The 24,131-nt window shown below is 49.2% G+C and overlaps 1 protein-coding gene across 1 annotated transcript in view; it reads left to right on the top strand.

Annotated features, from left to right (window-relative positions):
* Positions 1-1,170: 1,170 nt before the first annotated feature.
* ZMAT4 (zinc finger, matrin-type 4) overlaps positions 1,171-24,131 on the top strand; it is a 36,716-nt gene continuing 13,755 nt past the window's right edge. The window contains exons 1-4 of the mRNA XM_009073262.1: positions 1,171-1,272; positions 12,343-12,432; positions 17,593-17,749; positions 23,426-23,653. Of these exons, the coding sequence (XP_009071510.1) occupies positions 1,171-1,272; positions 12,343-12,432; positions 17,593-17,749; positions 23,426-23,653 (577 nt within the window). The remainder of the gene's footprint in view (positions 1,273-12,342; positions 12,433-17,592; positions 17,750-23,425; positions 23,654-24,131) is intronic.

Below are 24,131 nucleotides of genomic sequence, written 5' to 3'. Positions count from 1 at the left end.
GGTTTGCATTGTTCCACCTCTCAAGCTAGTCAAGGTCCCTTTGGATGGCATCTCTTCCCTCCAGCCTGTCGACTGCCCCACTCAGTGAACTTGCTGAAGGTGCACTCAATCCTACTGTCCATGTCACCAACAAAGATAGTCAGAAGGCACCAGCCTCTCTTTTCCCCGCTTAATTTGCACTGGAGCTGGTTTTAAATAGTCTCTCTATGAAGCTTCTTCTGGTGTTTTCTGGCTCTGCTTGGGTTCAGTCTGTTTTAAGCCTCAACCTTCCTCATACGCCCCTTGGTTTTGAGTTCAGAGCTGGATACCTGCAGTGGCATAAGGAGGAGGCTGTGAACAGAGGAGGAACGTGTTCCTGTGAACCAGGACGCTTGGCAAGCTGGTTTTGTAGGTGCGAGTGTCCTCATTGTAGGTGCAAGTGTCCTCCTTGGAAGTTCTGGGGAACATGCAAACAGCTGCTGGAAAACAGCACAGCCCAGTGAAACAGCACAGTAAATCACTCGAGCAATTTTCTTCTGCGTCTAAATTGGGAAATACAGCAGAGTGCTTTTCCAGCTTAAAACCGCTTTTCTCCAGGTTGTAATGCTGTTTGCCTTTTTTATGAAACTCTTTATAAGCTCTTTGGTGTTGTATAACAAATGGTTAAGCATGTTTTGAGCCAGGAGTGCTCTCAAGTGCAGCTGGTTCTGTACATGGTGTTTCTAGATAGGAAAGGTAATGGAAAAGAATAGCTGTTCACAAGTAGCTTGCACATGGATATGGCAGAGGCAGCACAGGAACCTGTGCCTAGTCTGCAGCCAAAGGTGATCAGAGGTCAGGTGCTGCTTGGGCAGAGGTGTGTGTCTGACTGCCCCCTCCACAGTAGGGAAGGGGACGTGCCACTGGTCCCCAGCAGTGCCCAGAACAGCCCAGGGCAAGGAACAAACACTTGGCACAGGCTGGTGATGCATAAACCTGGGCACTCCACATGGGAGTTATTTGGAACATGGTGGGGGCTGTCAGTTTGTCGCATTTGCACCTGTATAGCATTGGTGTCGTTTCCTCGTGGTGGTGAGAACCACGTGGTTCAAGTGTCGCTTTGCCCTTGGCTCTATGGGATCCTTGTCAGACATGTCTGCCCACCCTCTGTAACTGATTCTGCTTCTTGTCTCTTCTCTCTGTTGTGAATAGATGAAATCCTCCGACATCGACCAGGAATTGTTCACTGAAAGTTACTGCAAGGTGTGCAGTGCTCAGCTGATCTCCGAGTCCCAGCGTGTGGCCCATTATGAGGTAGGATGTTCTTGGTTTGTGGCTCCACTGTTTCAGTTCCTCTCTGAAAACTCAGGATTCGAAGAACTGTTTTTACTGGTGGCATCTTACTCTGTCGATGATGTCACTGCAGCCGTGTCTGCTGCGTGTCTGGCTTTTCCTTCTGTCTGAATTTGCCAAGTCAGGCTGCGATTCCAACAGAACTGAAGGAAACACAGTTAGCAAAGAGAGCAATTAAGAGTGCAGCAAAACGAGCTCAGGTTGTTGTATTAAATTTGCTGTACTGTGCTTTGCTGAGTAGAAATCACTGATTGTGCAGAGAATAGATTAGTATTTCTGAATGTATTTAAGCACTTAAGAGGTGCAAGCAGTGAACAATTAGGAAGGATGGATTATTAGAGACACGTTAGAACGGCAATTAACAGCACTGCGTATCTTCAAAACAAACTTAAATACACTCCTGTTACACGAGGAGGAAATTACTGAGGGGTATGCTGCTGCAAAGTCCTTCAGGAAAGAAAACCCACTGCCCATCCATGTGTTGGAACCCGCTCCCTGCACGGTGGGGAACGTGCTCTGAGCAGGTCTGCAGCAGCCTGGTGTAGATCCTGCCGCAGTGAGTGGTTCACGGTGTTCGCTCCCTGGGAGAACAGAGATTTTCAGGTTCAGATGTGCAGGAGGTGCAGGGTCAGTGTGTGGTGGCTGTGCATGAGGAATCAGAGTGCAGTCTGGCACCCTTTGCACGGTGTGAACTGCGCAGGGACTGTCCTTCCCTAGGGACATCAGGCTGTGCGGGCAGTGCTGGGCCTGGGAGGGACGTGTGAGATGGTCCAGCCATGGTGTGTCTGCATCATCTATATTACATTGTGCATATACAGAATGAACTATGTTAACTCTATATTTTTGTCACATATTATGTGAAGATAATATAGATATGACAATATAGGTAATATAGATATGATAATACAGAATAGGATAATATAGAATGATTCAGTTAGATTTGATGATCTTGGAGATCTTCTCCAACCTGAACAATGCTGTGATTTTCTGTGAAGAGCCAGAGGATCAGGGACCTCTGCACTCAGGGGAGCTGTGTTTTGGCCCTGCTTTTGGGTGCACAGAGACTATATAGTGTCTGCAGCATTCCAACAGACAGTTTGTGCACAGGGACCTGGAAGACGAAGTTTCCCCAAACGCTTGCTCTGATTTGAGTGTTTTGCAGTGGATATGCCGGGGAGGGCATTTGTGTGGCCAGTGGAGACATACAAGAAGCTTAATGTACGAGATCCGAGGATGCTGTGCTGCATTAATTAACAATGGGAACAAAAATGCACGTTCGCTTGTAAGGCACTTTACATGTCTCTTTTGGTGAATTTCTTAAGAGCTGTCCTGTAACTGCTCCTCTGGCTGTCCTCAGTGTGCAGCAGAGATCCCTGGCAGCCACTGGGAAGTCGAAGGCTGCAGTTTTAGGGACACCTTCCAGATCTTGATTCTGGGCACTGTGGATGCCAGACATTGTCTACAGGAGGCAGGAGCACTGCTGGAGAAACGGGAGCAGTGCCTGGTGAGCCACAGGGTGCTCAGCCAATCTCATCTCCTCTGCGCCTGTCACTGTAGGTATGAGCTGAATCATTAATTCATAGCAGATGTTTTTGAAATGTGGAAAACAACACGGTTTTCTGTTGTATATTTTAGTGTGAGGTGTTGTGCTCGTTTGTCATCCCCTGTGAAATCCCAGCAGACGCTGTAGATGTTTGGCACAATAATGTCACTCCCGAGCCTTGCCTGTGGGTTGCATAATGCAGAGCAGAGGGATTGAGGGAGTGAGCCAGGGAGACGGCTCAGGGTCCCCTCCGGGTGCCCAGAGGCTGCAGATGGCCCTGCCCTGTGACTGTGCTGCGCTTTGCCGTGGTCTCACAGCAGCCACTGCTCTTGACAGGGAAGATTGTCCCTTTGGGACTGTTCTAGTCAGCACTCCAGAGTGTGACACTTGTCCTCCTGGCACCCTGGTGCCAGGAACCCACAGGCACTGTGAGAGCTGACAACCTGCCCCAAGGTTTTCCAGGGAGGTGGAGTGGGTGCTCCATCCTGCCCAAGGCTGTCAGCTCTTGCTGTGGGTGCTTAGTCAATGGCAGGAATGTAACATTCACTGTTTCTTCCTAATTAGCAAAGTAACTGGTCACACTTTTCACAACTTTTGGATTTTTTGCCTCCTTTTAAAAAGTGCTCTGCAGTTAAAACTGATTCTGTTCATAGGGGAAGTATCAATTTCAGAAGGCTGAATTTTCTGCAGATCCATTCCCAGGAGCCCTGGGATGGCCACCCAGGCTGCCTGTGGGCACAGGGGTCCTCTGTGTTGGTGCAGCTGGGGGTGCTGGGCTCTGTCTGAGTTTGTTTTGGTCAGCAGCACCCTTACCCTGCCCGAGCCAGAGCCTGGAAAGAAATGGGATTGATCTGCTGCCTCGCTAGTGCAGCCGAATAAGCTCTGCAGCCCTTGTGCCAGGGACTGGAATCTTGGCTCTCTGTGCATGCAGAATAAGACATTTCTCTGTAAGAAAATAGAGGGAAACAGCCTATGAAAGGGGGATTTTTTTATCTTGCCAAACAGGAATAGTCAGTTCCAATTGCTGTCTCGTCTCCTCCAAATCACCAACCAATAACTTCTTTTCTTCTGCGCCACTTTGCCAGGAATAAAAAAATAATTTTATGTCAGTCATGCAGTATTAAGCGATATTATTTCCAAGGGCAAGTGTAGTGGAAAAATGACAAAAGAATCAGAGTGTTTGCAGTGTATTTTTGCTTCCAACTTGACATACAGCAAATACTGCCCTTATTTCATGTACTTTGTGTAACTGCTTTTCTGGCTTTGTCTGACGCGTCTGCTGTGCCCTGGCTGTCCTCCCTATGTCAGTGAAACCACCAGGTCCTGCCCTCCTCTCCAGGGTTCACCCCAGGACGGAGCTGAGCCCAGTAGCTGCCTTGGGGTATTGACTTGTACTGACATTCCCAGATGAGGAAATGCCTTTCACGAGCTCAGTGCAGACTGTGGTGCTGAGTGTCTTGGGGGGTGGGGTGGGAGTGATGCAGCTTCCACACAGCTGTAGGAGATGTGGTGGATCTTGGTGGTTGGTGTCGATGTGTGTGTTTCAATATTTGAATTCCTAAAGCAAATTAATATCTCAGTTTTCCCCTGGAGTACCAGCAAACTCCCCACTTCTGCTCCTGGAATAAAGCACCCAAGTATGGATGCCTGAGACAGCCCCTGCTGCGTGGCACTTGCTGTTCTGCCCTGACATGCCAAATGTCCTTCACATGCCCTGGCTCTCCTTTCCTCCTCGGGAGGAACAAAAGGGAACAGGGTGAGTGACTGGGTAAAGAACCACAGAAAAGGACAGGGTGATGCCATACACTCCAGGAGATGTCTGGTGGTGCCAGGCACGGGGCGATGGCTGGTGTAGGGAGGGTATTTCACACCTCCTCGTGTCCCACAGTTGGGTGCAGGGTGTGTGTGTGTGTGAGACAGTGTGCTGTGCTTACTGCAATGCCGTTGGAAGTCCGTGCCCCAGAGATGAGTTTTTTCTTTTCTGTATCTCTGCATCTCGCCTCCCTCTGGAGCTGGAAGCTTCTTTGCTGTTGGATTCTCTCTGGATCACTCGTAATTTAATGCTTCCTTCCAGTGCTGTCTATGAGAGAGATTGTATCAATCACTTTGGTGAGCTGCTCTGTAAATTAAAAAGCTAAAAACAAAAAGAGCTAAGGCTTGTTAGCTTCAAGTCCTCATCCCCGTGTAGAAGTGTTCACAGTCATTAGGAAGATGTTACCATTTGTTTTCATGTTTCCCCTTGAAAATCCTGCAGGAAAATTACTTCATATGCAAAGTTGCTCTCAGATTCCACCCTGAGCTGCACATTCATCAGCACATTTCCTCCTCGAGCTGCTATAATGCTTTTCTCCATTGTAATCTTTATTGCTTCAGGTGTTCAGATGGTACTTTGCTTTTCCATTTAAAATGAGGGAAGATGCTGGGCCTGGAGAAAGAGCAGCCCAGAAAGGTGTTGTGCAAGTGTCAGCTCACCTTGTGAGGTGTGGGAATGATGCTTGAACACTTGCGGTGGAGCGGCAGGGGAGGGCCGAGGCAAAGTGTATTAAAATTCAAATGCAGAGGAAACTGGGGAGAACAAATAAAGTGTCATGCCCTTTGGCTCCTCTCCAGAGCTGAGTGCTCCCTGGAATTTCTCACTTTGTCTCTGGAGCGAAGCAGGCAAGCGATATCGACAGCCTCATCAATACTCCTTGTCTGCAGAGGGTGGAGCAGTGCTGGGGTTAATCTGCTTCCAGTTGGGCTGTCCTTGGCTGGAAACGGCATGAAGCGATGGCTTGTCTGCAGGAATAATAAGCATTGTTTACTATTGGCACATTAGTGCCTTAAGGATCAAGATGTGTGTGCTCAGAAAGGCAATCCTGTGTCTGAAATATTAATGTGCTGCAAGAGCACATACTCTATTTAACAAAATAAATGCTGTGCTAGGAAGCAAGGAGCTGGAATGTTTTGTTTCTGCTGCTAGCTCCCTGCATGAGATGCTACTGGCATTTCCAGGATGGAGAGGAGTGGAAAGGATGTGCTTCAGCTGGAAATAAAGGCTGCACAAGGCTGTCGTGTGTTGGGCTCTGCTGATGTTAGTGATCATGGAAGGGAAGGTGGCATTTGCTGGCCACGATTGCTCTTGTCTGATCTGCAACTTCTGCTGCTCCCCTGCCACATTGTGTCTTGCTTTGGTGGCAGTAACGTGTAAATCCTTCAGAGGATGAAGGAGGAGGGGACATCCTACCTGTTGGTCCCGTGTCCTTCCTCACCACTGCTGGAACCTGCTCTGCTGTGGTGTTCATGGTTTTTAGTGGCTGCTCAGGCACTGCTGTTATCCTGCAGACCATGCTGGTGTTTGGTAGAAGAACCTTGGCTTGAAGAGAAAAAGCTAAAGAAAGCATGTTTGTATTGCAGAGTTGGTGAAGGTGCTGCTCTGGGTTTTGCCTGCGTACACTGTGGGCTTGCTGCAGATTCCTTGGTGCTCAGCTCGTGTTGTGGTAACAGCCCCAGGTGAAATATATTGAGGGAAACGTGGCCATCCATCCTATATGAGGGAGAGAGGGGGGTGCCAGTGTTTTGGGGCAAGGGGCTCGTGCTGCCTCTCCCATCCTGCACACAATGTGTGTGGACACACAGGGCAGCAGCAGCTGCTGAATTGCAGTGTGCTGTGAGAACCGGTGGCGATGGGATGACTTTTTACAAGGCTCCATGTTACTGCTCTGTTGTCAACATTAATGGCTGGACATTATTTTTAATGCACTCCCAGTGTCAAAATCTATTGCTAAACAGCGGCAACAGCAGAGCAGTTGAAACCCTGTGCACAACTCCCTTCCAGAGTACCTCTGCGCAGAGCCTCTTGCTGGCTAAAAGTAGCTCAAGTTCAAAGGTCCTTTCAGAGTAGTAGTGAAATGTGCTGGGAATGGGACCTTGTGGTTAGCAGTAGTGGAGAGGCACGAGAGGTGTCACGTTAAGACCACATGGAATGAAAGCAATGGAAGGTCTGTTACCCAGGAGGGGATCACCCTGGCCAACGTCTCAGGACACATCCCTGTGGTTCTCACTTTTCTGCAGCGTTCCCTTCCTACTCCCACTGCACAGGAGGGCACCTTTGTTCCAGGTGTTTACTCTTGCTTGTCTTTAACATTTTAATCTCACGAGCCGTGTTTGGATTGGGGTTCCAGGTGTTTGAAAGCAGAGTCTTTAGCTCTGGTGGTGTGTTGTGACAGACCCGCCCCCGCGCGTGCGGGGCTGATGGGCTCTCGGCAGTGACTGGCACTGATGTGCTGTAACGGGGAGTTGTTTCAGACAGTGAAGATAGAATGGGAACAGCAGCATTGCTGCTGCGCTGTGGAGCTGGTGCCAGGCACCTCGTGTGCGTGGGAGACTTTGTGTTAACTCTTCTCGTTGCCCACCTGGTATTGGGCTGGTGGGACTGTATCGGCAGTGAAGTTCACCCAGACCTCGAACGTTGGTACCCAACGGCAGCGTAGCCTGAACTGGGGAACCTTTTGCTGCTTGCTGTATGGAGCATGTTTTGGAAGTTCCCACCCTAATCGCTCCATCCCTACGTCCCCTTTCCTTGGTGTAATCATAGAATGGGTTGGGTTGGAAGGGACCTTTAAAAGTCTAGTCCAACCCCTGCCAAGGGCGGGGACACCTTCAGTTCGGTCAGGTGCACTGCCTGGAAAAATCTCATAATGCCATCGGAGAAGTAAACACATGGTTGCATTAGTATAAATGCAAGATCCACCTGCAGAAGGATTGCAAAGGAGTGATGTGAGAAAGGACTTCCAGAGCATTTGGAGAGGAGCAGATGCCTGTGGTGACCCTTGGTGTGGGGGACAGGTCCATGGGTGCCAGCACCCTGCGAGTCAGGTACTGAGCCCAGCTGCTCCTGCCACACTGCTCCAGCAACAGCCTCTAAGAAGAGTTATTTCCTCTCTGCAGGGTACCCTGTGGTGTGTTGGACTACAGTCAAAATCAATATAGGAAGCAGTAAAGTTAAAGATCACACAGCTGAAATGGTGATTCCTGAGGCAGAAAATTCATGCTCAGGATCCACACTTGGAGTCAGCTTGGCGAGCTGGGAGGAATGATCACACATGTAGGGAAGATGAAGTGAGCTAGTGGTTGCTTGGCCGAATAGATCATCAGTAATTGCCTTCATGTGTAAACAAATCAATGTCCAAAATAGTAACGTGCCTCCCTGTTGCTCTGAAGCAGCCAGTTTGATGGAGGCGAGAATTCAGCAGAGCCCTCAGGAATTGCAGATGTGTATTGTGTGCCCAGGAAGGCACAAGTGTGAGTAGATGCTTTTTTAAAAAATAACTCATGGAGGAAAAAGGGGAAGTGGATAGAAACGACCATAAATTATAAATGAGGCTTTGCAAAAATTACAAAGGGAGAAAAAGGACATTGGCACCCAGCAGTGTCTGGAATAACAGCCGTGAGTTTGGCTCTGTGGTGAACCACGGGGATCTTGACAGTGTTTGCTGGTCGTGTGGGTAGGAGAGGCAGAAAAGGGAAGGCATGTGCTGAAAATACTTCTGCCCTCTGTTTAAAAATGCAGAGGATGTTGTTATATCACAGAGGGAGGAATAGATTGGTTCTGTTCCAGTAGAAATTTGGAAGTTTGTTAGGCTGTGATTATGAAATCCAGAGTGTTGTTGTTTGAGTCGGCACATCAAGTAATTCACAAGCCAGTGCTTGAGGTGTGCTGGCCATGTGCTCTGCACTGTCACTGCTGACCCTCTGTGGGCCTGGGAAAGTGGAGGAAGTTACCAGGAGGACGTGAGCATGGAGCCAGGCATGGCAGTGCGGGGGGACCTGCGCCGGGAGCTGGAGCCCTCCAGCTTGGCACAGCTCTTGGGCACAGCAGGCTCATGAAAGGGGCTGGAGGACGATGTAATTGGTTTTCTGCATAAGGTTTGGAGAACTGAGCCAGCCAAAATAACTTTCTCTCTTTTGATGAGATTACAAGTAGAGCCAATACAGATAATAAAGTTGGTGTAATCATGTGACTACATGTTGCATGGCAATTTAATTAAGAAACTGCCAGCACACAAAAAAATCAACACAGTGTACACTAAAAGGATTAAATCCCAACCAATGTGCTTCTGAACAGGAATTTATTACCAACTAAGAGAAGCCACAGCTGTTTGAGCTGCCTTTGTGGTTCCTTCCTTCATCTCCCACTCGTGTCTCTGCCGGTGCTTGGTGTGGCCATGTGTCCCCCGGTGTGGGGGTCCCTTTGGCTGGGAAAGAGGGCACAGAGGAGGAGGAGCAGGAGGGGAAGGGCAGGCTGAGCAAAACCATGGGGCTGCCAGAACAGGAAGGAGCAAGGATTGATGATGGGATCTGTGTGGAACAGGGAAATGAGATCAGATACCAGTGCAGCCTGAGGGAGGCTGCAGAGATGGTTGATTTGAACCCAGCAAGGGGGAATGGGAGGAAGTCCCTTGCAAGATGGTGAAATGTTTTAGACTGTCAAGTCAGCTTGAATCAGCAGTGCAGAGTGGGAGCGGATCTGGGGTGGTGGTAGGGTGTCTCCTCTCCTAGACCCCCAGGCAGACGCAGGCAACGGGGATACATCCGTGTGTGTCTGTGCAGCCTAGCAAGCCCCAGGCTAATGCCTCTCTGGCCACTTCTGTCCGCAGGTCAGTCCTCCCCAGGTCTGTTGGTAACCCTACAGGGAAGGGGTGAGCAGGGCTGTGGTCCAAAACCAGCCCTGTCCATGGCTCCTGGGGCCGTGCCAGCTGCCCCTGCTCCCACAGAGACTTCTGCCTGCTCTCACTGCTCGCTCCGGGCAGTGCGCTGCAAAACCTGATTTATGCAAAATCAAATTGCATTTCATAGCACAATTTAGCTCTGCTTTGCCCTTTTATGTTTTAGGGTTGAACTGGCAGAACTCTGCTGTCTCTGCCACAATCTTCTGTATCAGAGTAGATTTGATAGAGATAGAAATGATCCATTTATTTACTTTTATTGATGAGCCTTACAGTAGCACATGAGCTTGCAATGCAGAACTCTGGAGCAGCTATGTGAAAACAGGTTTTCTCTGAGCTCCCTGCGTGGCCAGGACTGTTTTTCAAACCTACAGTATTGAGCCAGACTTTGTGCCTTTGAAAGGTGCTGTTTCCAGGCACTAGAGACAGGGAAGTGAAGTGAAAATACCTTTGGTGTAGCTCTTTGTACAGCTACAAAAGAAATACTCACAGGCACAGAAACAGATTTATTGCACCAAGGATGAAGTTGTGGTGGCTGTTGGAGGTACCTCCACAGGCAGTGTGCTGGTTCCAGACCACAGACTGACAGATGTGGTGAGGTTTTGTCTTTTCTGAGGCTTGTGCATGCAGTGAGATGGATCAGAATGGGAGCTGGAGTTGCCCTGATTCCAGTTCATCCCAGTTTCCTGGCTTCTGTTCATGACTCTTCCTTTGGCCCCCATGTGTCTGGCACTTGCCCTCCTTCGCCTCCTAGCTGCAGATTTTCAGTCGGTTTGCGGAGGGAGAGGATAACCCGCGGGGTTGTTTGCAAGCAGCACACTAAGAATAATCACTGTGCTCCCGCCGTGCTCCTGCTGGGGTGTTGGGATGATAAATACACATGTAAATGTAGAAAATACCAGAGATAAAATGGGTGACAAATGGGCTGTGCTGCCTGCGCTCTGCAGAGGGAAGGAGATGCTCACGGTGTATGTGCAGAGGCCAGGGGTGATTTTAAGCTCTGCTTTTATAACTGTAGGATAATAAGGCTGCGTAAGGAGCCATGTAGTTTTAAATTATGCCAAACACAAGTTATTTCTTTACCTTGGCTTTCATAAATTCAAACAAGTGCATAAATAAAGGTGAGAGGTGTTTTACAGAAGGCTGAAGCTTCACTGCCTTTTAACGCCGACATTTGGGCATCATTTATGGCCCAGCTGAGCACCACAGAGCAGAGTCATAAAAATGATTCCCCTTAACATCTTGCCTTTGCAGCTTACACACACCCAGCAACCCCCCCAAACTTTTTAGCTTCCGAAGTGGGCAGGCTGTGGCTCTGTGCGTGTGGGCATCGTGACGTGCTGGATGAGCTCACCCGCGGGAAGAGCCTCGTGACTGTGGGGAGGATGACTCGAGGGAGGCTTGGCTGCTCCACAGGGTGTCGATGCTCAGGGAAGGAATTCAGCTGAGAAGCTCTGTCTGTGTTGCCCTTATGGTGTGTTCGACCGTTGCCGTGTGGTGCGCAGGACCCGCCGAGTGTTGCTCGGGGCAGGAAGCAGGACCGCGGCCAAGCGCCAGGAGTGATGTCGCACCTCTGTCCTGTGCATTTCAAACATCTATTTTGTCATCTCCTAATTAGGCTGTCGCTGTCTGGGTTGCTCATCTGACAGCTGGAGCTTTGGGCTTTCGGCTTTCCTGCACTTAGCTCTGACCATGGCAGGTCACATTTTCTAAATGCAGCAGGAAGACAAGTTGGGGCCAAATACTTGACGTTATTTATCTTGACTGATTTGCTCCATGGAAAAAAAATATTGCATAGTCACATTTCTGCATACAAATACAAATAGAGCTCCCTGCAAATTTAGCTCCAAGTTCATACCACAGGAAAAAGAATGTTCCAGAACATGCTAATGATAATTTAGTATTTTAAAATTGTAAGTCTGTGATCTGAATTTCTAATACTGCAGTGCTGTTGTTCTGTGGGGTAATCAGGAAGGGAGACTCAGCGGAAGCATTTGTGTGGTAACAGCTGCCCACATGCCCAAGCACTGGGAGCAGGTATTTCGTGGCTGCAGATGTTCTGTGTTTGCAGGCTTTTCCCCCTGCATCCGCCGGGAGACAAGAGCTGTCTGTAAGTCAAGGTTTTGAAGGGTTATGTCTGTGGTCCTGCTGTAGAAGCTTTTAAATCTTTCTTTACATTTTGCAAGTCTCAAGGACTGCTTTGGCTGCTGCTGCTGGGGTGACCTGGGAATCTCCTGACCCTCACCTGCCAGTGAGCCCCAGCCATGCTCAAAGGCAGCATGAAACCTGCTTGTGTGTCCCTCATGGGAGGTTTTGTACCCCTTTCATGTTTTATCATTCCACAAGTTTTGGGGCTGTGGATTTGGTTCGTGTGTGTGCCTCTGACTCCTCACAATGATGTCCTGTCTCTCCACCCTGCCCTGCCATGGAAATGGTCTGATAGCAAATACTGCCCTTCCCTCGCTGCCTGGTCCCTGCTGTGTATTGGAGGGGCTGCAAGCAGCAGGATGTGCAGAGTCGACAGGGTGTACCATTTCTTCTGCTAATGGCAGGTGTCACAGTCACCCCACAGCTTGTTTTGTCAGGGTGCAGAGCTCTCAAAACCTCTGCAAAGTGCAAATGCTCCTCACCTGGGTATTTCCCCCTTTTCTGCTCCAGTGTTGGATACGTACATCAAGGGGATGTGAAATCTGACTGTGGGTTGGTGTGGTAAGCACAGCAACAGCCCTTCTCACTTCTTGTAACTTCAGGTCTTCTCTTCCTTTCCTTCTTGTTTTCCAGAGTCGGAAACATGCCAGCAAAGTGCGCCTCTATTACATGCTTCACCCCGTCGATGGAGGCTGCCCGGCGAAAAAGCTGCGGTCAGAAAATGTGGGTATCATCCAAGTCCCTGTTTATTCAGCTGCTTTTTGAATCTTTGGCTACAGCATTCTCTCAGTTACAGCCACAGATGATCAGGTGCCCAGAGGTAACATTTAGATTAGCTGAAATGCGAAGTAACTGGAAATAATTTTCAATAAACCACACGAGAATTATTATGTGCATCAGCAATGATTGTGTTTTTAGTTATTCAGATGTTCTTTCAAAGGGAAAAATATGCTGATAGCAAATACCCAGGTTTTACTCTATTTCAGAGTGATGGCTGGGTTTGCTGGTGAGCACCAGGAGCAGGCAGTGGGGTGATGGCTGTGGGAGGCTCATGCCTCCAGGTGTGGACTGACAGCCACTCTGGGGTGCTGCTGGCAGGGCCTTTGGGGTTGGTCTGCATGGAGCAACGCTGAGGTCACTTCCAGACCCCTTCACCCAACTTCTGTGGGTGACACTGCTCCCAAGGGCAAGGGGCACTGGGCGGCAGGGAACGCTCACATCTCGTCAGCATTTGGCAAGCAGTGTGCTGCAGCAGTGCCATGGATGGAGCTGTGGATGTAGAATCATACAGTTTTTAGGGGTTGAAGTGGACCTTACAGATCATGTAGTCACAAACTCCATCTGGACTTGCTCCAAGAATTCCATGTCCTTCTTATGTTGAGGACATCAGAACTGTGTGCAGTATTCCATGTGGGTCTCACAAGAGCAGAGTAGAGGGGGAGAACACCTGGACAGTGTGAGGGGAGCACTGTGATGCAGCTGTGGATGTGCAGCAGTCCCATGTACGGACCTGCTGTAGGTACATGTGGCACATGCTGCTGTGGCCTCCTCAAGGGTGCAAGTTTTGCCCAAAGAATCTGACAGGTCCTTCACACAGTAATTAAAACTTTAGTGAACTTTTGTGTTGCACACAAGGTAATTGCAGGTCCAATCTGCCCATTGACAACAGGAACTCACAGTGATTTTATTGAGTTTTTAATGGTGGTGTGAAAGGTGCAGTGAACAGGCACATACAGACTGGGAACATGGTCCTCTAAGGAGTTTGATTATGTCTAACAAGGAACCACATACTGTGCATGCACCTCAGCACAAGGATATGGAGGACAGAGAACCATCAGGCTTCAAGTAAGTGGAAGTTGAACTATTTCCCATTTGTTTTGTGAAAGGCAGTGTGGATAAGGAATGTAATTCTGTGTTTGCTGATGCTTGTGCCAAGGGCAGACCTAATTGAGGGTGGATTATCACATCCTCATGCTCTAGGTGAATGCTAGGCTAGACCAGACCTAAAGTCTAAAATTATTTGTGTCATAAAAATGCAGCAGGGAAAATCTGCCAACATCGACAACTCAAAGTAGGCCTGTTGCTAATCAGCTATTATCCAAGCCTTTGCGTTTAGAGAGAGCAGAAATATTTAGGACATCTCTAACACTGCACAATAACATCTCTGCCATGTACACATGTGGTGCCCAATCCCAGCAGTGTCACTCGGGCCATGGCTCAGTGACTTCACTGACTATTAGAAACAAGCCATGAAAACCAGTGAAATTCGTGTAGAAGTATCTACTTCTATAAAAGGAATACTAGCCTTTTTTGCATTAAACCCATTATGTGGCCATTGGGTTTGTGTCCTGCTGACCACAAAACTAACACCTTGTCCTTCTGCCACATGGCAGCCGGAGGGAGAGGCAACCATGGTGGTGGGTACTTGGTGCAATGGGATCAGGAACAGCATTTGCTTCCTGACCTTCCTGTGAGGCGAAGGGTGATGTTGACTGTTGTTCGAGGACTGCAAAAACACTGCATTCCCAAAACACCCGTTAGCCCTTCGGAGTAAGAAGTAGGAGGCTTATACAATTAGTCTTGCACTAGATAACGACTTGGTTGTTGTGCTCTTCATTATTGGTTTAATTTTGTGTGGAGGAGGAAAAAAACCCTCATGTTTTGACCTTTCATTTTAAACTTCTGCTTAACATTTCAGCTGAAAGTAATCTGAGAAGGTGTCAGGGCCTTGCTGAAATCGGGTTGTTTTCTCAAGTCCCAGGATTGATGAATCAGGTTTAATCAGCCTTTTCTCACTGCCTTTAACTAGCAGGACCTCGTTTAGGACCAGACATGATGAAAAGGTCCAGTGTGTTATGAAACACAATTTTTTGGGATGGGAGAAAAGCCTTCAAATCCTTTCTAGCGCTACTTGTACTGTGAGATAGTAAATTGCTTTAAACAGCTTCATCTTCCTTAAAGAGGAAAGGGCTCATAACAGCGAGGATGAATGGTTTGAGGGAAGGTAGCAGGATATTAGGTTCTGTTGCTGAGGTGATATGTGTCCCACGAGGCAGTGCGGGGGGTGGTGGAGCCAAGGGTTTGTGCCTTGCTGCAGCTGCCTCCAGAGGCTTGGCCTTGGCTCCCAACCTGCAAGGAAATAACAGTCCTTAAAGCTTCAGGATTTGCTGCATGCTGTATCTGAAATCTTCAGCACCTCCACCGAGGCTGAGAGGAAACAACTGGTTTTGGGGCCAGCGTTCTACTGTGTCATTTGTACCTGCTTTGTTTCTAACCAAAGCATCAAGTATTGGTTTAGTGAAAGAAGTTAGTGATGGAAGACTCAAATGCATTCTCTGACAGGTTTAAATGCTCACTGAGCCACAGCTGGGCAGTGGTAGCCAGAGTCTCCCAGGTCACATCATCCTCTGTGGACTGCCTATGTCTCTGTCCTTGCTGGAGCAGGGACTGTGGGACACATCTGACCTTGTCACACCCCAGCACTTAGGGCTGGTTGTTCCTAGGGACATCCAGGGCCTAAGGGGCTCCAGACTTAGTGTTTCAGCTTTAGAAAGCCATAAACTGGTGCTTGCTCTTTGCTTGTGCCATGAGAAAAGCAAGCTCCAGAATGGAAATGGCCTGGATTTCCCAGAGTGTTGCAGAAAGCAGCTCTGTAACAACAACACCTTCGTGCACAGAAAACTAACTCCAATTTAAAAGTTACTTTCCAGTGCTTTGAGGGCTGAGGTTTATACTCCTTTATTCAAGGATTTGTATCATCTTTTCTTCTTAGTAAAACCTAGGAAATGAAGACAGCAGATTTGTATCTGTAGAATAAAAATCCTTAATTTTCTGTGGATTGCTTAAGGAACATCCAGCAAAGGACTGCAAGTGCCTGTCCCTGTGTGAGGATTATGCCTTTTAGCAGCTTGTTAACAGGCAGACAAATAACTGAAGTTCATTCTGTTGGATGTACTAGGCTAACTTTGAAGTTTCTAATGTTACCAAAATTAGGCTGGCTCGGCACAGCCACGGAGTGCGGGAAAAGGAGAGAAGTCAGTGTTGGGAGATGGATGCTTTAACTCTGAGCTTGTGGTGTGTTCTGTTGTGTTTCAGTTTGTGTGAAGCCAGTGGCTCTGTGCTGCATTGTGGTGAAGGCTGGCGAGACAGGATCAGCTGGAGAAGGCTGCAGAAACAAAGAGTGGAAATATTCCTTGTCTGACTCTGGCAGCACAGGGTTTGGGAGCTGCTATGTGTGTTTGTGTTAGCTCAGCGGAGCTGTCGGTGCCTGTTCACTGCTTCGGCGTGAGCCGGCACGGGAGCAGGGATGGGTGGACACACACGAGTGTGGAGCATCCACGGGGCTCCTGCACAGAGCCCTGTGCCCCAGCTCGGGTGTCCTGTTGACAAGGCTGCACCGTCCTGCCAGCTCCATGTCATTCAGCGGGTGACAAAAGACACCCTGATCAGCTTACCCCAGCCCCTCCAGTTACAGGTAAAACAGCCGCTGACAAATGAGAAGGCATAATTACCCTTCAGGGCTGGAGCAGCCTGGAACGGCCCTGGCTCTGTGCGGAGCTTTGGGTGGCGGAGGAGGGAAAGGGCAGAGGAGTTTCCATGCTGCTGCTGGACTCTACGAATGTGGGTAAATGTTTAATAACTGCCCAGCCTAAACACCTCCTGCATCCTGCTGATGAAGAGCAGCACTTGGTGTATGAAACAGGTTGTTAGGGAGCAGAGGTCTGTCACCTGTGTGTAGAGGGACTCACAGACACAGCAATACTTTGGGGATGCCCCTCGTCCTGCGGGAGGCAGAACCCCCTACCCATGCATTGAGGTGCTCACCCAGAGACTTGGGTGAACCCAGAGGAGGTACCTAGTGAACCATGGGTCAGTGTAAATGGGACCCTGGGCTCTACTTGAGATGTCAGAGGGGTCTTTGAGAGCCTTTTGATTATTTTTTTTAGCTGCAAGTCTAGCTGAGAAAGTAGGTTGGAAAGGAAAAAATGTCACTGAAGAGCAGCTCTGGCAGAGGAAGAGACCCTGGTGCATTAACACCGAAGTGTATCAGCTTTTCAAACAAGCTCTGTTGGAAGTTCTTTATATGTTGCCACTGCTGATGATCAATAGAGTCTGGAAATTTTTTACTCTGCTCTTAACTTTCAAGTGATTTCTCTTTGAAGACATAAAATATCTTGAGAGAAAGCTATTTAAAAGAAGTGCAAATTACACTCAGAACAGTACTAATCACCTCTTGAGATTTCTCCCTAAGGTTTAAGCTGATTTACAGTTATCAACAACAAAAAAGTGATGAAAATCTGTCGTTTTTCTAACAGTGCTTTTTGGGGGGGAGGAAATGACCTTCAGTAGTGGGTCAGGTGTCCACTCTGTGGTAGGTTCGCCCAGGGCTGGTGTTGGATCTTGCTGGGGAGACCTGTGCAATTCCAGCTGGTTCATTTGCTTCTCCCACCTGCACAGAGGGTTGTGCCTCCCCAGTCCTGTCCCCCCAGGTGTTTTGGAGTCTCTTACAGAAGTGTGGCAGGAGGAAGCTACAGTGTCGGATGTCAGGGAAAGTTCCTGGTCTGTGTGACTCCCTCAGCCAGAGGCCAGGAATAAAGGCTGAGGGAAGGGAGACTGGGGGATGTGCCAGGAGCCCCACAGCTGTGGGGGACACGGTGACAGGCTGAGCTCCCAGCACAGAGGAGAGCAAAGGGAGTCAGAGGCATCCCCAGGCTGGGCAGGGCTGGGACCAGGCAGGAGCGAGGCTGGGAGAGACAAGGAAGGGAACCCCCTTGGCAGCCATGGCCTTGGCATAACAACCTGGATTCCTCTCGTGTTTCTCGTGACTGTTCTCGATGGGCTTATACAGCTCTTTTTTTTGTCTGTGTTTTTGTCTCCACCCAGGGCAGTGATGGTGACTCAGTGGATAAGAACAAATGCTGCACACTATGTAACATGTCCTTTACCTCAGCAGTGGTGGCCGAATCGCATTACCAAGGGAAAATCCATGCCAAAAGGTTAAAACTGTTGCTAGGGGAACAACCAGCATTAAAGGCCACAGGTAGGTGCAGAGGCAGCGAGTGGAGCAGGAGGGGTGGCATGGGCTGGCCATGCCGAGGGGCTCGGCTGAGGTGCCGCTCGGTGTGTGCGGGCAGAGCATGGATGGAGCATGGACAGCTGAGTGGTGGCGCCTGGCAGAAGCAGCTCTTCATTTGTGTTGCTGTCATAACAACCTTTAAAAATTGCTGATGCTCGTTATTGTCTGCTTTGTTCATGTAGATTAGGGGTTTATCAGCCAGGGCTGGCCCTGGTGCGAGAGCCCTATCTCCGGCTCCACGCTTCCGAAATGTTTTGCTCGCTGGAAGACAATGTCTCCACCGGGCACAGATAGCCAAGCGCGGCTTTAATTATCAGCAGTTATTTGACAGCTCAGCTAATACGTTTAATAAACCTTTGCTGTTACTGTACAGAACAGAGCATCATTTGCTCTTGCCTCAGAGGGAAATCCAGGCTTCAAAAACTCTTGGATTGATTGTCTCGATTTTTGCCCAGATGGGTTTCGTGCTTTCCTCCACAGTGATTCCACTAATGCAAGCCTATTAACTTTCACATTTAAAAAGTCAAATGTTGGAATCGGATAATTTAACCATCTTATTGTTTACTTAACCAGAAAGTCCCTGAAAACTGCTAATAATCTGAGAAACAAAATTTTCTGGTGGTTGTGGGGACAGAGAACGCTGGGGCAAAGCATTCCCCATGCTCCAGGAAGGATTGCTGGGCTGAGGTTCTGCAGACAGATGTGACCCAGAATTGCTGCCAGTGGCACTTCCTTCAGCACAAAATACAAGTGGAGCTGTGTGTTCTGGACCCTGCCTAGCACATAAATCCTAGACATGATTAGATAACGGGGGCTGGCTCTGTGTGTGTGTGTGGGTTTGTTGCCTTTTTAACTTCACAGACTGTAGATGCTGATGCAGAGAATATCATTTGTCCTTTGCCAGGGTTTGCTTGGGAACTGCTGCCCCTTTGCCCGAAGGACTGTGGGGAATTGCCTGAGGTGGTGGCTGGCTGGGTTTAACTGGCGGTGCAAGCACTGGTGTGTCCTGTGGCAGTCAGGGTGCAGCTGCAGGGACCTGGGGTCTGGCAGGGCAAGCGGGGAGGGTGGTTCTCACATGAACTCACGTGGTCATCCACAGCTGACTCAGTTCAGGTTCCTCAGGCTGTTCTCTGCAGCTGGCAGGTAGTTGCAAGGGCGCAGAGAGCAGCAGGGACTCGGTTGTGTTTATTTGTCCAGTGCTTGCATTAGAGCTTGAACCCCATCCCTTGTGTGCAGTCTGCCAGTGGCTCCTCCTCTGGCACCAAAGGACTTACCACAAACCCTGGTATTCCTGGTTAAGGCCAGGTTAGCTAAGGGTCACAGGAGTCCTGGGTTTTAGGGAATAGCACATGGAATGATTCCCATGTAAGCTGACTATTTGGATTCACCTGCCAGCCACGGGGACTGTGCCAGGCTGTGGAAGCAGGTACTGGCACTGTGGGACCCAGCCAAGGCAGGGCTTGCCAAGGGCTGCAGCCTTGAATTGTGTGTTTGTCTCGATTTTTAATCATCTGGATCAGCCTCACAAGGCTCTAAGTGAGCCACGCTGCGTGCTCCAGAGTGATGGGCCCTTCAGCCATCCTAATCACTAGGAGGGCGTAACTCAAGGGCTCATCAGCTCTTCCAGGCACTTGATCTGGAAGATGAAGCTGAGCTCAGGAATACATTAATAAGCACCTTTTTGCTCTCCAGGAGTTCTCAGAAATATGCCCTTTGGACACAGCATTTTTCTGGGCCTCCTACAGACTCACCCAGCATTTTTCCACCTGATTTTTGTCCCAGTCATTCATGGCTGGCACCAGGGAGCTGTAAGTCTCTTGGCCAGAGCTTCAGAGTCTCCAGTGTTCATGAGTCCTGGGAGCTGACCAAGCACAGCCCTGATCATGCTGGATGTTCCCATGGAGGATATTCTGCTGCTTGATATTCTAGGGTTTGTGTCTCATCAGTCCCAAAGAAAATCACATCTATTCTCTGTCCCCTGCAGAACTGCACCTTCTCCTTCACTGTTACCATCTGAATGGAACACAGATCTCTCATTCTCAGCTGGTGCTTTCAGGAGAAGGAGAAGTGCCCCAACAGTCGGGTTTCTCACAAACATGATGTCGCATCATGACAGCCAAATAGTTGTGGTCTGTCCTGTTGCTCTACTGTACAAGGTTGTAGCCCTCAGAGGCTTCATGTCACCACTCTTGCTGATGAATTCTTCTAGTCATTTCCAACATCCTCTGTCAGCTTGCATCCCATCATCACCACAAGTTATAAACCAAAGAATTGTGGGGAAATAGCTCCTGCCTCATTGATCTGAGGACAGGGACCTGCAGGCATAATTCGAGGAAAGTGGCAGTGGTGCTGGCTTTGGGACACCAAAGGGGACAGAGTAAATGGCTTTCGGGTTTGGGTGCAAGAATCCGTCCAGCAGCGGCTGGAGCCTGCCCGAGTCCCAGAATTCTGGAATTTCTTCTGAAGGAAAGTTCCCCCAGTGTCCCTTGTCGTCGCTCATTTACTTTCTTGTCCTCATGCTGAGTTCCTGGAGTGTGCCAATGGAAAAGCTGGGTGCCATTTAAATCCAGCTCGGAATAAAAAGCTTTGGATGCGAGAAAGAAGTCAAACGTTAGTTCATCGCTGGAGTGCTAAAGTGTTTCTAACTTTGTATTTTGCTTCTTGCAGCAAAGTAAGACTTTCTCACTTCCCTCCCACAGCGAAAGGGAGCGTAAGGCAGACTGTCATGAGCTATTTAGCATTTTGAAATACTTGAAATAGTCAAACGCACAGCTTTTATGTTTGTGTTTTAGATGGAGAAACATTTTTAACGTCTGACGTTTTGCGAGTGTTTATTATTAATTTTCGTGTCGCTGCTCAGGGAACGATGGCGTTTGGTGTTCTGTAGCAGTTAGGTAGCACACATCAAAATGATACATTCACATCTGTGGAGAAGTCAACTTGCATCTATTTCTCTTCAGGAGAATTTGGAAGACTCAGGATGTTTTCATTAATTGCCAGCATTAATTGCCCATTAAGGGCTCAGCACACTTGAGGACTGGTGGAGGTTGTCGGTAGGACCTGAGGAATGTGGCTTTACAAGAAGATATTTTATACTGTGAATGCTCAGAGGAATTCCCTGCCTGTGGCAGCCCCTGTGTGGTATGGGTGTGGGGTCTCTGCCGTGGGACTCCTGGGGAGCCAGGTGTGCTGGTGGGCTCAGAGCAGGGCTGGGGTGTGCATGGGGGGCTCTAGTGCCATCCCCTGAAGCAGGAGTGCTGGTCCCACTGAGAGCCTGCCCAGCATTTTGGGGGAGCACAAACCAGCAGACTCAATGGAGAGGGGTCAGAGGCGCAGCCGCAGGGATGCTGGGTCAGCTGATGGCTGAGCAGCAGAGATACTTCTGTCGAGTTTCTTTAGTGAGCAGGAGATGTAACTCCTGTGGACACCAACCAGCTCCATGAGCTTCAGCCTCCCTGGTTCCCCTTTGGCAGCAGAGAACATAGAAACAAGGAGAAAGCTGACCGGATCAGCTTCGGATCGCATAGATTTAACTTTATAGCCTGGGGCTTGCGGAGCAGCAAGTCAGATCTGTCGCAGAACTCCTGGACTGCTGAAATGGCTAGTTGCTTATAATGGTCCAAATGTCTCTGCAGCTCAGTGTGGTGCCTCGGCATGGCTCAGCCCTGTCCCAGGGCACATCAGAGAGCTGGGTGCCCCCAGCATCACCAGGTCTGGGCCCAGACCCCTTCCTGCAGCAGGGCTCCTTGGGGAATGCAGAAACTTGTTTGCAATAGCCAATCTGTGTTTGCATTTCATGAGTCAAACACAGGTGAAGTCTGTATAATCCCAGTTTGGACAGGCAGTGTTGAAATTCCCTGATTTCCTTCCTAATGGCTGTGCTGGACCCTGGCTCTGCTCATTGCTTGTGCTGGCAGTTCGGCACCTTGAAGAGGCTGAGCTGCCTCTCTTGTGCTGGAACCGTAGGAAAGGTATTGTTTTTAGGAGCAAAATCCAGATGGGCCCTGCCTCACCCTGGCCCTGCCTGCTGCCCACCACCCTGCCTGTCCTTTCTCATCCCTGCCTGTCCTTTCCCATCCCTGCCCGCTGCCCTGCCTGTCCCTGCCCATCCCTGGCTATCCGTGCCCATCCCTGCCTGCTGCCCTACTTGTGCCTTCACTGCCCAGCCCATCTCTGCCCATCCCTGCCTGCTGCCCTACTTGTCCCTTCCCATCACTGCCCATCTCTGCCCATCCCTGCCTGCTGCCCTACTTGTCCCTTCCCATCACTGCCCATCTCTGCCCACTGCCCTGCCTATCCCTGCCCATCCCTCCCCGCTGCCCTGCCTGGAGCAGCTCTTCAGAGGCAGCACAGCCGCTGCTGGAACTCTGATACCTTGGCAGTTGTCATCAAAAACAATAGAAGCTTATAAACCCTTGGAAATTGATAAGGTTGTAAGTAATGCTATATGTGAGATAGAATTTCCTCAAGGGAAGTTAATAGACGTCCCTTTCTGAGCAGGTCAGCAGAAGATTTATAACAATATTAACTTTCCTGAGCCGTGGAGTCAATCACAGTGGGCTCCAGGCATAATTATATGTCTAAATATATGCCTGTGTTGCCATTCCTGGTGTCAAGACACTGAGGTGGGTTCGGCACTCACTGCCCTGTGCGCTCATCAGGGCTCAGCTGGATCATCTTCTGATCAAAGAGAGCCACTGCCACCTCTTGCCGCCTCCAAATGTGCCTATTCCGGTACCACGGAGAGAGCAGGTTGTTAATTATTTAGGGAGCAGACATTTCATCTGGAAAAGAAAAGAAAAAGAAAACCACATAAAAGGGAATTTTTGAATGAGGTGTGATAATTAAGTGCTAGTCATTGTGTATTTTTGTATCCCAATGTTATCTGAATTTTATTTTACTTTAATCTGTTTTTCCGTGGCTTTGTGGCTTGTATTGTACAAAGTTGGGAAACTGTCGAAAAAGTTGCACTCCATTATGTAAAGACTAATCCCCCATTTTTCTTTGGAATAATTTGGGGATCATGTTTATGTTCCTGGATGGGCTTTTGGTGAATCTGAAGGGAAAAGGAATTAAATGAAGGTCATGGGTTGCTGGTACCTGACAATTCACAGTATAAAGGTCTTTGAAGGATGGGACTGACTGTTAAGTATTTTTATTAATCTGTGACAGTTTACAATGACTGCAGCTTCCCTTGCTCTTTCCAAGATCAAATAATTGGAAAAATAAGAATCCTGAGATAATGATAATTCTGTCTCTATCCTGAGAAGGAGATGGCTCTGGATGGTTTATTTATTCCCCACTGGCAATTTTTCCTGGGAGTAGCAATTCGAGCAGGATAAGTTTAGCAGATTTAGTCACAACAGTGCTAAGACATGTAACTGCACTGAGAGCATCCTCCTTCCCCAGCTAGTGAAAGGCAGAAAGCTGAGGAACAGTCCTGGGCTGTCCTTTCGTGCTGCTTTTTTTTAATGAGAAATGGTAGATTTCCAAGCCGCACTATCCAAAATATCCACTGGGACCCTGTAACTGCTGCTAATTATTCCCCGTGTCTAATGTGGGATCTGCCTCAGGGTCTGCTGTTGCTCAGGCAGCAGCACGAGCCTGGGAAAGCTCATGTCTGAACATCCCTTTCCACAGAAGCCGCTCTGGGCTCCCTGAAGCCGCCGCACACGGATGGTGCCGCAGTGGTGCCATCCCCGCCGCAGCGGAGGGACTCGGACAGGTACTGCCAGCTCTGCGCAGCCTGGTTCAACAACCCCATGATGGCACAGCAGCACTACGACGGCAAAAAGCACAAGAAGAACGCGGCCAGGGCTGACCTCCTGGAGCAGCTGGGGAAGACCCTGGACCTGGGGGAGCTGAGAGGTGAGAGAGCAGCACGTGGTGAGCAGGGACCTGCTCCCTGTGGGGTCCAGTGACCCTCACCCCCTGCAGTCACTGCTCCAGTGGTGCAGAGAGCCCAGGGTGTTCTTAGTACTTCATGAGGTTCCCACTTCCGTGAAGAAAATACTCTGCTCCAGGGTGCCAGCCTGCAGTTTTAGCAGCACCATTTCAGAGTTGTTTCCTAGGTGTCTCTTTTGCCTCTTCCTAAAATAGTCCCTTCCATTAGCACACACGCCTGTCCTCGAGCAAGTGTGGCCTCTCCCTGGGAGAGGAGAACATGTTGGAGCACTTGGCCCCGTGGGGAAGCAGGGACAGGAGGATGTTGCTGGAGGCAGAGCACTCCCTACATCTCCCTGATGGAGAGCGGGACAGAGCTGTCTTCTGTGATTTAATTAGTGCTTGTAAAACACTGTGAGAGCCCTGGGTCAGCAGCAGCAAGAGGAGCTGAGCATTTGCTGCG

This window comes from Acanthisitta chloris, unplaced genomic scaffold (assembly GCF_000695815.1).
Source record: "Acanthisitta chloris isolate BGI_N310 unplaced genomic scaffold, ASM69581v1 scaffold32354, whole genome shotgun sequence".
Taxonomy (NCBI): domain Eukaryota; kingdom Metazoa; phylum Chordata; class Aves; order Passeriformes; family Acanthisittidae; genus Acanthisitta; species Acanthisitta chloris.
The sequence above is the reverse complement of the archived record's forward strand: the minus strand, read 5'-3'. Positions and strand labels throughout refer to the sequence as shown.